This window comes from Mus caroli, chromosome 10, assembly GCF_900094665.2.
Source record: "Mus caroli chromosome 10, CAROLI_EIJ_v1.1, whole genome shotgun sequence".
NCBI classification, from domain to species: domain Eukaryota; kingdom Metazoa; phylum Chordata; class Mammalia; order Rodentia; family Muridae; genus Mus; species Mus caroli.
The window spans coordinates 5,250,235-5,265,680 of record NC_034579.1 but is presented as its reverse complement, the minus strand read 5'-3'; the positions used below and the strand labels follow the sequence as shown (position 1 = coordinate 5,265,680).

Here is a 15,446-nt window from a genome sequence, read left to right as displayed (position 1 = left end):
TGTTGTCTCACTGGATGGAGGGGGAATAAAGTGACTGAGTCTGGCTGGGCGGTGGTGGCACACGCTTTTAATCCCAGCACTTGGGAGGCAGAGGCAGGCGGATTTCTGAGTTCGAGGCCAGCCTGGTCTACAAAGTGAGTTCCAGGACAGCCAGGGCTACACAGAGAAACCCTGTCTCGAAAAGAAAAAAGAAAAAAAAAGAAAGTAATATGACTGAGTGTGGCTGTTCTGATTGTTAACTGTGACAGTGTGTCCCGGAGTTGTTCTGATTGTTAACTGTGACAGTGTGTCCCGGAGTTGTTCTGATTGTTAACTGTGACAGTGTGTCCCGGAGTTGTTCTGATTGTTAACTGTGACAGTGTGTCCCGGAGTTGTTCTGATTGTTAACTGTGACAGTGTGTCTCGGAGTTGGAGCCGGGGGGGGGGGGGCAGACTGTAACTCTGTGCTCAAGATGGTCTCATGTGGTCCCCCAAGGATCTAACTGTTCCTTGAAAATGTAGACTACCATTTATTCTGCACATCCGAACTGTTTGTTATAAGGACCAGTGGAGGATCTGCTCGGGAGCAATGACAGGCTCAGGATAAGCCGTGTACGCCAGCACACAAATCTTATTTACAGATGTGATTAATTTTGTTCCTTTCTCCCGATCATATTGCGTGTAGTTGTGTTATAAAAAGTTCTCCACGCTGGCTCCATGGCTTTTCCCATTAGAACATCACAGATGTGTCAAAGGATGCACTTGTTCCAAGAGAAGCTGGGAAGAAAGGAGGCTCCACCCTCCTGTCCGTGCCAAATGGCCCCATAGACTCTCAGTCAGTGCCTAGCAGCCGAAGGACTTGCTATCTCTAAAGCAGCTATAGTTTTGTGCCTTGGCTTGGTCAATTTGTTATGGTTTAAAACTGTGGAGCCAGCTGTCTGCAAGCTGATGTAATGTTGCTATGGAAACCAGAAATGAAACACTTAAGCATTCACCACAGAATTACTACATATAGCATTAGCCAAAGTAATTAAAACTTGAGCCATATGGGTTTTCTGGTAGAAAGAAATCTGCAGCGGAAAGCTTGAAGTGAAATGTCTCTGTTTACAATACTGCAGAGGTATTTGCACGTCTTTCGGTGAGGTCACCCTTTTTTTTCTGGATGGTTTAGAATGGGGGCAGATAAAGCTGATGGAGTCGCCTTCTTATTTATAAGATGATCAAACTTAAGTAAGATGTAAACTCTGACTTAGAGCTGCAGGGGTACCAAGATGGAAAAAAGTTTGAATATGTGTGAGCATATGCTTCTATGCTTTTGTTTTGTTTTATGTGAATCTGTGTTGGTGATGAGCCTTTTTCTTAGAATCATTTATATATAAAGTAGAAATCCTTTATATTCTACAAACCCCCATTAAGTAAGAAGGTTAAAAAATACACTTATATAATATTTATTTTCTGTTTATCAATGCTATCCCAAAAATATTTAAATTTTAAAATTATATACACATGTTTTTAATGATTCTTAATTTAAGGGATTCTCAAACTCCCTTTTAGGATAGTCAATTTGAATAAAAGATGTGGCATATATATATGTTTACATGTATAATATACATATTATATATACATATATCATGCTATGCTACTTTCAGCATTTAGAAAATAACACATATTTATTTGAGTGAGAAATACACAGTGAAGAGTTTATTACTCAGTTTAGAAGATATGAAGTCATTTGTGTCTTTATCTGAAACCAGGAGAGAATTTCTTAAAAGCAAATATGTCAGGCTGGAGAGATGGCTCAGTGGTTAAGAGCACTAACTGCTCTTCCAGAGGTCCCGAGTTCAATTCCCAGCAACCACATGGTGGCTCACAACCATCTGTAATGGGATCCGATGCCCTCTTCTGGTGTGTCTGAAGACAGCAACAGTGTACTCACATACACAAAGTAAATAAATCTTTAAGAAAAAAATATCTTTTGAAAAAGGCAAATATGCCACAGGTCTTTTCTCTGGCACTCAAAAGGAATCCAGGAGTTGACCCTCCCTATCCATAAAAAGAGTCTCAAAGACTCCCTGTAGAACTCAAACATCTCCCAGACTGACTACAGAGGACTTCTAATTAAGAAGATGAACCACACAAGCATGCATTTCTTCCATGGCTTGCTGCCTGCCTAGGGTCCAAAGCGTGACAGTGCAGAGGAAGTCCTTCGTTGCTACGGCTTGTGGTTTGTCAGTGGCCGACACTGCCAGAGCCTCTACTGAGTTAGAACGAGACAAGTACCACCTATGTAAAGTTCCCAAGCTCCTGTTCCTCTGAAAGTGGGTAGACCACGTGAAACCCGTGACGGGACCCGCGCAGAGGGGAGGAAGCTTCTGCGAGGGAACGGATGTTGGCTTTCAGTCTCATGACCTGACGTGACCACTTCCGTTCCTTCCTGGAAAGCTCACAAAACTGCACCTTTTCTGTCTCTATGCCTTCTCTGTGTCTCTGTAGAAGATTTTTATGTTAGCCTTTCTCTATTCTATTCTGTTCTGTTCTTTGTATGCTCTTGTCCGCACCCTTTCCCCAATAACACAAGCCATTAGCAGCCACTACGAACAAACTCGCTGTGGAGCGTATTGACATGTCAGAGTTTGATCTAGCTTCCTAAGTGCATACAATTGATGCTTATTTCAACTTTGACTTGACTCTGGAACTTACATTGTCAAGGTTAGATACTTAGCCTGGGTTTGTTTTTCAGGGGGTAGGAGTGATACACAGAGACCTTGTGTAGTGTAAGGTTAGTTCTTTGGTTTGAATCGCTGATACCTGAACTGCAATGGGAAGACACAGCATTTTGAAGCATTTGCACGAATCCAATGCACGGTGACTTACTCAGGTGCTTATGACCCACAATGAGGGTAGCCAAGTTCTCATGCCTTTAGTTGGCCGCGCTGACCATTTTATTTCCGTACACATCAGCAATTCAACAAAGTAAAAACGAAATTTAAACCAGATGGTAACATTTTGTACTTGGAACAGCTAAACTTCTTCCTTTTTTTGTTTGTTTGTTTGTTTGTTTTTAATCTTGCACCTTTCAGCTTAGTGCACCAATACTAACTGTTCAACACAACTGTCTGTTTCCCGTACTGAGATGGGGGTGGGGTGTGGGGGGGGAGATGGTTCTTATTGCCTTCTAGTTTGTCAAGTACACAATAGGCAACATTTTTAATTTCTATTTTATTTTATGTGCATTAGTGTTATCTGCCTGTATGTGTGTGTAAGGATGCCAGATCCCGTGGAACTGGACTTACACACAGTTGCGAACTCCATATGGGAGCTGGGAATTGAACCCCGGTCCTCTGGAAGAGCAGCCAGTGCTATTTAATCACTGAGCCATCTCTCCACTTGAACAGTAGGCAGCTTTAACTGTGAATCTGCAGGCAGTGTTTTCCTAGGAATTTTAGAGATGTTGGACATAGATAGTGATTTACTTCACAGACAGGAAGACCAAAGACTATTCCAGTCTGATGGTTTGCTGAGGGGTTTATACTAATCAGTCGTCAGTGGGTAAATTGCTTGCACACGGGAAGGAAGTACAGTGGCTCTATGCTGTGATCTCCAGGGAAAATGGACCAAGTTTATCCCCAAGAGAGTACTGCCTTGCACTGGGAAAGCACCAGCATGCACCATTTCTAAGTCGTCCATATGGTCCCAACCCCTCTCCTTTTGTGCCTTTCTCTCATTTGCCTATTTGATTGCCTATAAAATTGAGATTAGGGAGGGCTTTTCTTGGGGAAAGGGGCCCTCATTGGTCTCCAAATCGAGATGCTGTTTGTTTTTGTCTTGTTGGGAAGGGGTGGTTGAGTCATCTCCCTCCCTGAGGATTGCTTGCAAATTGCTGCTGAGGACAAGAGAGGATACTGTTGTCAGGATGTGCAGGATTAGCTGGGCCGGGCGCGCTGAGGCTCGGGTACTCCCAAAAGGTCCAAGCAGCCCGGGCGCTGCAGCATGCGAAGCACTGCTACAGTGGGAAACTTCTTTTGCGTTTTCACAGTTTGAACTGATAGAGCAGAGGAAGCTGCATACTGAATGTTGGACTGGACTTGGAAACGAAGCCCTCGTTCTGTTCACAAGGAAAGGATTGTTTTTAGCCTGGGTCACTGCTATGGAGAGAGATTCCCCTCCCCTCCCCCCTGTAATGTTTGATACTTGAGGGAAAACAGCTGGGCCAGAGCACATTTGAATCTCCGCAAAATGGAATGGGATGCTGGGGAATATGGACCGTACTGCATGGCTGTAAAGGTCAGCTTTTTCCCTTGTCTCTTTGGAGAAATGCGGGGCTGTCCTCAACCTTGCCCTGAGAGCCCTCAGAAGGAGCTAGGGGAGGTGGAAGGGGTGGCTGGGATGTGGCAGGCCTTTCCAACAAATAGAAAAGGTTTTTCGGTTTTTGTTGTCATTGCTTCCCCCTTTCTGCTTGCTGGTTTTGATTTTTTTTTTTTTTTTGGTGGGGGAGGGGGCACTGGAAAAAGTCAACAAAATTTTTGGTTTGGAGAAGTGGTTGATGACCATGCTCAAGCAAGTCCCAGTGGGCCAGACAGGAGAGGCTGGTCCAAACCACAGCAGTGTAACTGGAATTACAGGGGCAGCTTGGGGAGAAAGCTCTGCTGGACTCGGGGAGTGGGCCGATGGGGCGGACACCCCCACGGTAGTCAAGGCCAAAGATGTGTACTTTGCCCCTGGGTTTGAGTCTCAGCTATATTAGGCCATCTCAGGGTATGTGTGGCTTCTATAAACCTTGGGGGGTAGATTTGCTGATGCCCCACGTTGATGTCTCGAGTTTGGCGGTGGGGCTGCGGATGTTTGGCCTTGGCTGCGAGGCCAGCTATGCCAGCTGGGAGGGCACAGCTCTGGAGCAATTAACTGATTAACTGTTCTGTTTCTTTGCCAGTCAAGAGAGCAGTCGGATGATGACACAGAGGATTCGGTGAAGTTTAAGAGGTTGCACAAGCTGGTAAACTCTACTCGAAGAGTCAGAAAGAAACTCATTAGGGTGGAAGAAATGAAAAAGCCCAGCACAGAAGGTAAAAAAAAAAGAAAAAAGAAAAAAAAAAGGTGTGGGGTGGGGGCAAACTTCACCCTGGTTCTTCAGAAAGAAATCACTTAGGGTCAGATATTCAGTAGAAACAGAATATGATTTTCAAGTAGGAAATGAATTGAGTTCTGGCGGAGGCCAACAGTTGTCTGTGTGCCAGAGGGTGATGCTCAGAGTGTTATGGAATGAAGGATCCTGGTGTCAAGTATTTTGGGCACTCAGTAATTCAAATGTGACAGAGCTGGGAAATGGCTCGGATCTGAGGATAAAGTCTGAAGGTGGGGCACTGCTTTAATTATGAGCTTGTGTTGCTATACATAAACCCTCTAAGTTCTCAGCATGAACCTTTCTTCCGACGAGGACTGGTGTCTGTAATGCAATGGGTCTGGTGCAGATCTGATTCACAGTGCATCAATCTTGCAGAGCCACCTGACAGACAAGGCACTTAATATCCCTTCAAAGCCCCGGGTCTGCTTGGTTCTTCCCGCAAACAATCTCAATTCTCTATTCAAAAGGGGGGCTTTAAGGACCTTCAGTTCTAAGGGGATCCCTAAGAGCTGCCTGGGAAAGTGAAGCCGTAATGTCAGGGGCATTAACTGGGGATTATAGAACAAATAGTAACCTTTGAATTATAATTATGAAGGTTTAATTTGTGACCTTACTCATTTTTATTTATAATATGTATAAGCAATATAAAATTCTACCCCCAAAAAAGATCAAATAAAAACTTAAAATTCTGGAGTGTGGTGGCAGACACCTACAAGGTTTATAATCCCAGTAATCCTGAGCTTGAGAGGGGAGCACTGTGTGCTACATAGTGACACTATAGTGACACTCTGTTGCCACTCAGCATAGCAGTAAGATTGATAGACACTGTCTCAACCCTACCCAGCTGTATGATTCTCTTGTTTATAAAATGATAGTGGGTATGTAGGAAAAATACTGGACAACTTTAATAAGAAAAGCACTGCTTGTTAGAAAATATTATGTCTGTGTTATAAGGAATTTCAAAAACTTTAACACATGGGTTTTTAGAATTATTATCATAAAGGCCTTTTTGATCCTTGTGAATAAAACCAAAACTTCCTTTTATTTTTAAAGATAAGGGTTTCTTGCCATTATTGATGCTTTCTAATTAATTCAGTTTGTTGCTGTACAGTGATTTAATTCTTTAAGATAAAGCTGAAGATGCTGGTAGCTGTAAAAGAATGGAGGGTGGGAAGAAGAAAAGGGGGGTTGGCTAGAGAAATAAGCTTGGTGGGTAACTTCATAAATGTGGGCCTCCCTTTAACGTGGGAGCTGCGTTTGAGCATCCCTTGGTCTAGTAATTCTGTTTACAGTTGACTGTCACTTTCTGCTGGCCAGCATTTCTACTGTACAGAACCCACACATACAGAACAGCAGGTCTTACCGAAACGTGAGCATGGGGAGGGAGGTTGTACTTTTGTTGAGAACTACACAGAATCACCAGTGCCCAACCCTGAGTATGTGTTGGGGAGCAAACCAAAATCCAGTGTCAGCTGTGACAATCAGAACAACGGGCTTGCCCACCAGTGACATTAAATGACTGCCACAGTACTGAGCCGGCAGAACTTGTCCTGTAGTAGCCTTTATGCATACATCTTGATATATCCAAATTTGCAGAGTATATTAATTCAAGCTATGTTGAGGGGGTAGGTAATGGCAAAACACCAGAAGAGGCAATTGAAGGATAAAAGCAGTCACCTAAGATAACTTCCAGGTGGGTTTCTAAATGAGTTCATCTGAGTGGGGACTGGGCCTTACAGTTGGGTTTGAACTCAAGTTGAAAGGCTTACTCTAATGTATGATGAGCTAGGAAGCTGGGGAGAACCATTCACTCTGTGTGCATGTGAGTGTCTGTGAGCACATGCTTGCCTGTGTGTGTGTGTGTGTGTGTGTGTGTGTTCGTGTGTGTGCGCATCCATGAGTGAGTGTGTGTGTATGAGTGTGTGTGTCTGCCTCCAGCCTCCACGTGACCAAGCTCCAACTGGAGGAAGAACAGGGAGGTGGGACAGGTTCCTTGGGTTGTGAGATGTTTGCCTTCTTCCCCAGTGTCCTTGGGCTTACAGAGATTTGATCAAGTCACTGATTGCCTGCACGCACCACTTGTAAGGCAAATCATGATCCTTTTTGGAGATGCGCTCTGCGTGCTTCGAGTTTCTCCCCCACACTTGAGAATCGATGACCCCTTTTACTATGCCATCTCTGGAATCCCCACCGGAGGCAGGCACTTACTCATTGCACCAGGAAGGAGACAGAGATAAAGAAGCCAGGGAAGTTCCTCAAGGTCGCTCAGCCGGCCAGCCAGACTTCCTCAGGGTGTCCTGCCTGCTCTGGACAGCCTACCTACCACTCAGGAGATCTGATGGCTTTAGAATTCTTTATCTGGTCTTCCTCTCCTGTGTTGACTTTCCAAGTATATCCTGACATGACAGCCCTAGATGATATTAAACATGGGCAATGTCTGTGCCTGTCATCGGCCCCTTCTGTGTGTACAGCCACATTTCCACAGCGCACCAGCACTTCTAAGCCAATACAGGATCATCAGCTTCTATGTGGTGCCTTTTAGCACTAGAAGAAGCTTCAAGTGTCTCTTTTTTATTAACTTAACACCCACTGTAATTGTATTGGGGCATTAGCTAAAGATCAGTAGGTGTTGTGACAGAGACGGCTCGGAGCGAGAACCAGACGCCCAAGGTCCTGGAGCTATGACTGAAGACCAGAATTTGTACAAAGCTGTATCCTCGCATGAAGTGGTCTCATGTCCTCACTTCTCCTTGGGTATTGTGATCTCAGCTTAGACAAAAAGGCCCTTGTGAAGCAGGTTACATAGTGTACAGGGATTGGGGGTGGGGTGGGGCTCCCCTGGCTCACCACACCTGCAGAGCCAAGCTGTTCCTTTTGATCAGAAGAGGGCAGGAGAAGAGTACTGTATTGATGGAGCCCAGGTTGGGGCTGGGCTTCTGGGCTGCCTCTCAGACATGGACTGTGAAGCTCACACTGCATGGGGCCAGCTCACAAAGGCTGACACAGCCCCTTTGGAGGCATTTCCTATTCCCCTCAAAGTTCCTTTCCAGGGTAAGGCTGCACATGTCAGGAACATGTGTGTCCCAGCTAGCGCCTGACGGCTGTCCCCAAAACACTCCAGAAGATGTTCAGACCACTGATGAGTGACAGCTACTTAGAGAGGTGGGCAAAGCCCACCAGCATCCTTGGAGCCTTTCGGGATTGTGTTGCTTAGACTTTTCATGAATCTATTCCACCTGACGAACTTAACATAGCCGTATTCATTCACTGCTTGGGTACCTCTGCCACTAGGCTGGGCCTCCAGTCTTAATCCAGTTGCTTCCTTCTGGAAGCAGGGAATAATCTTTAGAAGTTTCTATATTTACTTGGGAAACACTGCTGTCGGTCTCCATACTTGTTAGGGACCTGAAGGAGAAAGCAGGAAGGAGCTCTCACATTTGAGTACTGTCCGTGGTCTGGCTAAATCCTGTCCGACCCTGGACCTTGCTTTAAACTGTCCCAAAAGATACTCAGACAGTTCTTTTGTGAACGTGGGACTAGGTGTCATTTTGATTTCTCCTTCCTTCCTTCCTCACCACTCATTTCTGCACATGAATGTGGAGTCGGTCTTAAGTAGGATTTCATGCTACAATTCTTTCATAACTAATAGCCATCAATTAGAAAAGGTAGCCATTTTTAGAATCTTCTAGAAATGGGAGCCATTTTATCACCTTCCCCTCTCCCTTTCTCCCTGATACTTAACCATCCATTGTTACCTTTATCCCCACTTATGTACAGTGCTGACCTTCTGTCCCAGAGAGGTTTGTATTTTTCCCTACGCCCCTGCTCAGCTGGTGGAGATCTTCAAGGCTCCAGTGTTTCCTTATAATTAAGGGATGCAGCCAGTTGGGCTCTACACCCACAGCTTGACCTAATTCCTCCCTCACATCTGTTCACATAACACATGCAGAAAAGAACTTGGCTCTCCTGCCAGCACATCCAGGCCTTTCCACTGGGCTCCAGAGGCCTTGGCTCGATACCTGGCCCCAGCGAGAGCGTCAAGGCCTGGAAGCCGGAGCCCAAGTGGAGCACTTAGTGAGCTGCCTGCGTGTCAAGGCCCTTAAATGCCCTTGCTATTTCCTCCGGGGCTGGGTGGATGGGAATATCTGGCTGCAGTCACTCAGTTCCCCTGGCTTTTTGTATTTGGCCAGGCAACTGGAGACCATTTGTCAATCACATTTGCAAGTATAACCCTTTATAGTGTTTTCTCCACCCAAACTCTCGGAGATTTAATCACTTAAATGGCATATGTACCAATAAAAAAAAAAATCATTGTCTGACATATGGTATTCATCACACTCCAACTATAAAAGCCACCAGAGCTGACATAAAGGAGGGTCTTTTAGGACAGGGAAGACTGTTCTTAGCTTCTGAGTGCTGCACTTGCATACCACGGTGGCAATCGTGCAGTGCTAACATATATCATAATGATGGGCCTTGATTTCTGCAAATGGCATTTTTTAATAGGTCAAGGGAGATGTTGGTCTACAAACTTGTTTTGGAGGAAAATAAAAAGATACCACAAGTTTCTCAGCTCTAGTTTTGTAGTGCTAGGTTTGGATGTAAAACTGCACACGTGCTGAAAGCTGGATAAGTCCTTCCTGCCTTTCAGCTATGCCCCCATCTGGCTTTTGGTTTGGTTTGGTTTTTAGTGTCAGTGTCTCAGGTAGCTTAGGCTGGCCGTGACTGTATTTAGCAGGGGATGACACTGGACTGTTCATCTCCACCTTCACCTCCCAAGCTGGGCTCAACGCCATGAACAGTAAAACCAGCAAGCTTTTATTTTGAATCTCATTAAGTTAGCCGGGTTGATCTTGAACTTGCCATCCATCCTCTGTCAGGCCCGGCACCTCACAAATGTGTAATGTTAAGCTTTCTTGAAACAATACACTGTAGTTTGATTACCTTCGTCGTTTCGTGTGCATTGACCTGTATGTAAGTCATGTTTATGAAGAAGTTCAGCTCATAGGGCAAACAGGAAGAACATTACCATTGGCCGTGTGGGATGACGTGTTTTACAGATATAGACAAAGGTGTATGGGACAGTCACTCACAGGAGACCTTGTGTTGGTTCCCTTCCAGGTGGAGAGGAACATGTATTTGAGAATTCCCCAGTCCAAGATGAAAGATCTGCACTCTACTCTGGAGTGCACAAAAAGCCATTTTTCTATGATGGCTCTCCTGAGAAACCTCCAGAAGATGATGCAGACTCTCTCACCCCATCTCCATCATCCAGCAGCCTGGATACGTGGGGAGCTGGCCGGAAGTTGGTCAAAACCTTCAGCAAAGGAGAGAGTCGGGGCCTGATTAAGCCCCCTAAGAAGATGGGGACATTCTTCTCCTATCCAGAAGAAGAGAAGGCCCAGAAAGTGTCCCGCTCCCTCACAGAGGGGGAAATGAAGAAAGGTCTTGGGTCTTTGAGTCACGGGGTAAGTACCGATGGTGTTTTCTTCTATGACAACCATCGGCGCAGGCACCACTTTCTGGTGTCCCTGGAGGAGGTTCAGAGCATCCGCAAGCAAATCCGCTTGAAGAAAACGGATGCTAATTATTCCTGTTCCAGAACTTTTCTCTGCCAGCGTCCCTCCAGAAAAGGAGTAAATGGCACCACCTGTGACCTGCTGCCACGGCCGAAGCCCAAGGGGGGCAGTGGCTGCGGCTTGGCTGGCAGGAGGGGCCGAGGGCGCACCTCAGTCAGCGAGTTCAATATCACCTATGTGGTGGAGCGGAGCCTCTACAGCCACCTGAACCTGACCCAGCTCGTGCGTCCTGCCTCGGACAGGACGCTGAGCAAGGCGGAGAAGCAGGACCTGAGGCGGTGCTTGCTGGAGGAGGATGAGGAGGCAAAGAGGAAGTGGGCTGCCACGGTGGACCGCTGTACTAAAAGGGTTCTCTTGAGAATCCACCAGAAGTCTGTGAGTCACCAGGATGGTCGTGAGGAAGGCCTTGTCATTTTCATGATGTGTAGTCAAGCGTTATGGCCTCTCTTCTCGAAAAGCTGCCTTCCTTCAACTAACTCACCACTTCGGGGTCCATTCCTGTCACTCTCCGATTTCTCGCCTTTCATCTTTCTATAGCGGTGCCTTTTTCTTATTTCTGTCTGCCCTTTGGCCAATGATATTCTTAACTGGAACTAAACCTTGAAGTTGATCTTCCAGGGTGCGGGGGTGGGCTTTGGCTAACTTCTAGAAGTGACTTTCTTTATACCCGGCCCCGGCCATCTTGTCACTTGACCCCAAAGAGGCTGATTGGAATCAGAAGGACATTGAACCCTGGAAGAGATGCCTGCTTTTTTCCATTAATGAAAACAATAGGAATGACCTGACGGACAGTCTGCCATCACCATCCTTAAATACATTTCTTTAATAGTAGAGCTAGCTTGAAAGTTCTTACATCCAAGAGAGGCGGGGGGGGGGGGGGCGGGGGGGCGGGGTCACTTAAAGCCTTTTTATTTTAATTAAACCAATTCAATATTTTTACTTTTTAAAATACAGGACTTGGCATGTAGTAATGACCTCCACAGCTGCCACTCAGATTCTTGTGCACAGCAAAGAAAAGGGCTTACTTACACAATTGCTCATTTCGTGAATTTTTGTTTTTCAGTTTTCATATTGAAGGATCAGGGAAGCCTAGTTTAGCTTTTCCTTTCAGAGAGTGACTTAGTTTGAACTTGAAAGTATAGATATTCCCCCTGGATTCCCACCTAACTCCGAGTTTGCACAATGGCCCATGTAAAAGGGGACCGCGTGAGGCGGAGCTGGCAGTGCTGCGCTCTGGCACCTTGCTTAATCCTCCCGGGGCCGCTGGCGCAGAGCCCCTTTGAACGATCTGAAAGAACCTGTGGAGAAGAATGGGCTTCCAGGGTCCCTTTTCCCAGGGTTCCTGCACACTCATGAATAGGATGCTCTTGTCCAGAACTGTATAACTGTAATTTAAATTCAAGCAACTGAGTTCTGCTTTTGTGAAAACGAAGACGGATTGGCCACTGCCATCCTTCAAGTGACCTCCCCTGGTTCTCAGAGGATCTGTGGGTCTTTCCTCACTTTGGGGTTTTGAAAATAATTCCCATGTGTGTTGACTTCCGTCCTAGATTTTACTTTCTGTCTTTTCCCATCCTTATGAGCCTTATAACACTTTTTTTTTTTTAAATGCTACCAGTCTGTTGAGAAAACTTTGCTTCTGTCTCTCTCTGTATCCTGGCAACAGTGTTTTGATTTTCCTGGTTTGTTTTGTTTTGTTTTAATATCAGAATTTTCTTCGTCACCCATTCATTCAGTCTCTGGTGTGCTCTAACCTCCATATCTTTTATAAAACACTGGGCTTGGTGTCAGAGTTGAGCCAGGTTCATCATCTGCCAGCTGGCTTTCAAACATCAGCACCACTCATTAACGATGGCATGATGAGCTGGAGGCTTTTAAGATGCTCAGAGCTGAAGACAGTACTGGGCAGTTTTAATACCCAAATTAGAAATCTGTGCATAGCCACTCTTGAGAATACAGTTGTATAATTAGAAAAAAATAATTTCCTCATTACTTGGACAAGATAGGCTAAAGTCAATGTCTTAAGAGTAGAAAGCAACGGACATTTTTGATTGGCTGTCTTATTTCTTACTGGGCTTGAACCCACAGCCTCATGCATGTTTAAGTAAGAGCTCTACCACTGGGCTACACTCTCTTACTTCTTTCGTCTCTCAGGTCAAATGCTCCTTTCTGTTCCCTTTGTCTTTCTTCACTTTACCCCAAAGTGCACAGTTTGCTTTAATTTTCAAACTTGATCTTTTTTGTTCTTTAGAGGTGCCATACTTGCTTGACCAAACCTCAGGGAAATGATAACGCTTTAAATTCACTGGAAACAGTCACTTGTCTTGCTTTTAATTTTTATTCATTCAAGTTTTTTTGTTTTTGTTTTTTTGGTTTTTTTGTTTTTGTTTCGGAACACAGGCTTGCATGACACTTTGGAATCTTGTCCCTTTGGAATTCAGTCTCACTCCCAACATGTTGTCAGTGCATGATCATCCCATTGGCTCGCTCTCCTCATCCTAAGCATCAGCCAGAGAATGATTTTATAATTATCTGTACAGCCATGAATGAATGAAAAAAATATTTTTTGCTTGTGCTTCGTTAATGTAGATCACCAGAGCTCAAAGATTTTTTTCATTGCTTTTTTTAAATCCATTTTTCCTCCGGAAGGAGTCTGCTCCTTTAAGAACTGGTGCTCGAGGGAGACTTGAGAGCTTCCTCCACTTAATGCTCCAGGCTTTCTAGCCCTCCGCTGAGCGACGGGAAGGAACCTGCCTCCGATATCTTAGCATACAACCTGGAAAGAGTCTAGCTGCTGCTTCTGAAAACTAGACCGTTCTTCAAGCCCTTCACTGTGGCATATAAATGCACGCAACAGGCACACAAGAACCTCAACAGGCTTCTAATTTATTACAGTCATCGTTTCCACATACATTCCTTGTGCGTTATTTCATGTGCATCAGAGGAAAGCACGCTGGGCCCCAGTGTTACCGGAGATGTTGTCATTTAACGCATGGACGTGCAAAAGCCATACAGTGATCAGACATCTGGGCGCCACCCTGTGTCTGTGAAGCCCTGAGTCACAGGAAAGGAACTAGAGTAAAGTCCCTGCCTTTGCAAAACTGAGAACATGCATTTGGCACCACGAGCTATGAGGGCACCACGAGCTATGAGGGCAAGTTAATGTTGAAAGTTTGCCTTGAGGTGGGCCGTGATCTCCTTCCCCGGTGAAGTGAGCTGTATTGGTTTTCTATAGGGAAGCCTTTCTCGTTTTATGGACTGGACACATCTGGTTGACTGTAAAGAGAGCAAGGCTAGCTGCTGATATGTAGTATACAGTTGAGCGAACTCCCACTGGGAAGGGAATAAGTAGGATTAGTGAAAGCAGCACTGTTCCTGTGAGACGGGTGTCTTCTGCTCCTCTCACTCGCCACCAGGGCCACCTCCCTGTATGGCCCGTTCCTGAGTGCTTTGGTTTTACTATTGAACTCCCAGATTATAAAACCCAGAACGAAGCTCAACGCCTCGCCTCATCTACACGGTTTTAGTCTTGACTAAGCCTACTAATCAAAGTGAGCTCCCAGCCTCTCAGCAGAACCAAAATGAGACAGCAGAGAGTAAATGAAATCTCCAGGGTGTCTGCTTTATGACCAGCCATGTGCTATGGTCAGATGTGTGGTGTGAAATACTATCTCAGTGCAGAACCCCAAGGTCACAGAGTTTAAACACTTGAGCTGTGGTCACACAGCAAGCAAGTGGCAGAACCAGAAGTTGGATCTATGTACAGGGTTAAGAAGCCGACTCATTTTCCTCCTAGACTGTGTCTGCTTTCTTGATGCAGTACATTAATATAGGTCTAAAGTATATCTGGTTAAAAGAAGCAGTGCTTAAGTATGCATTCTGCTTTTCCATCCGTTTTGTGGCTGTTGTTATGGTCTCTGAGCAGCAGGTCACACATAGCATCAGAGCCCAAATCTGCCATTCAGGTTTTCCTACCAACTGCCTTTACAGTGTTACTTACAACAAAACGTAAAATACATCGGAGAAAGAAGACCCACATGGGCGTCGAATGAATTTTTATTTTTTTAATTGCTAGGAAAACAAGAGAAATCAGACACAAGTTCCAGAAGCAGATCATAGAAATATTAAGGAGGTTCACAAATTTTGAAGCCAACTTAAAAGTACAATGAACTTTTTGTCCATTTTTACAACAGCTTCTTTTCCTGCTGAGAGCTAAGTATGTGGTCAATGACAGACACACCATCAGCCCCTCCACCACCTTCACCCCACAAATGGGGTGCCATCCGCTGTGAGAAAAGGGGTTAGAAGTAATCCAGAGGAACAGTTAGATGGGAAACTTATCTGCATTTTTGGCCAGGCTTGGTGGGGCGTTTAGTGAGGACCCCTTTTGGTCTGACTAGGTGTCTTTAAACATAACCATGCCCTGCCCGGTGTTTTAAAACTAAACAAGACAAAAATCATTCAGAAAGGCCTGCTGTCCGTGACAGAGCACAGCACTCCTTAGGTCATGGAGAGGCGAGGGGACCTTCCTCCAGCACTCCCATTTGTGAAGGCTTATTTATTTATTTTCTTAGAGTCCCTGGCTTTGCATATTAAGGGACTTTTAGACCCCTAGTGGCCTGAGCAAACACCAAATAAGAAAGGTCTCATGTTTTTCCTCCTCATGTCTCATGCCCCCTTCCATCCTGTACATGTACGTGTGAGTCGGAGGTGCCTTGCACCGGGGGACACGTGTTGGGGTGTCTGTGGCTGCTACGTGAGCATAA

General features: G+C 45.3%; 1 protein-coding gene across 4 annotated transcripts in view; it reads left to right on the top strand.

Moving 5' to 3' along the window:
- Positions 1-15,446, top strand: part of Sash1 (SAM and SH3 domain containing 1) — a 224,609-nt gene that overhangs the window by 185,455 nt on the left and 23,708 nt on the right. For all 4 annotated transcript variants that reach the window (XM_029482360.1, XM_029482359.1, XM_021174241.2 and 1 more), the window contains 2 exons: positions 4,910-5,042; positions 10,223-10,569. In XM_029482360.1, the coding sequence (XP_029338220.1) occupies positions 4,910-5,042; positions 10,223-10,569 (480 nt within the window). The remainder of the gene's footprint in view (positions 1-4,909; positions 5,043-10,222; positions 10,570-15,446) is intronic.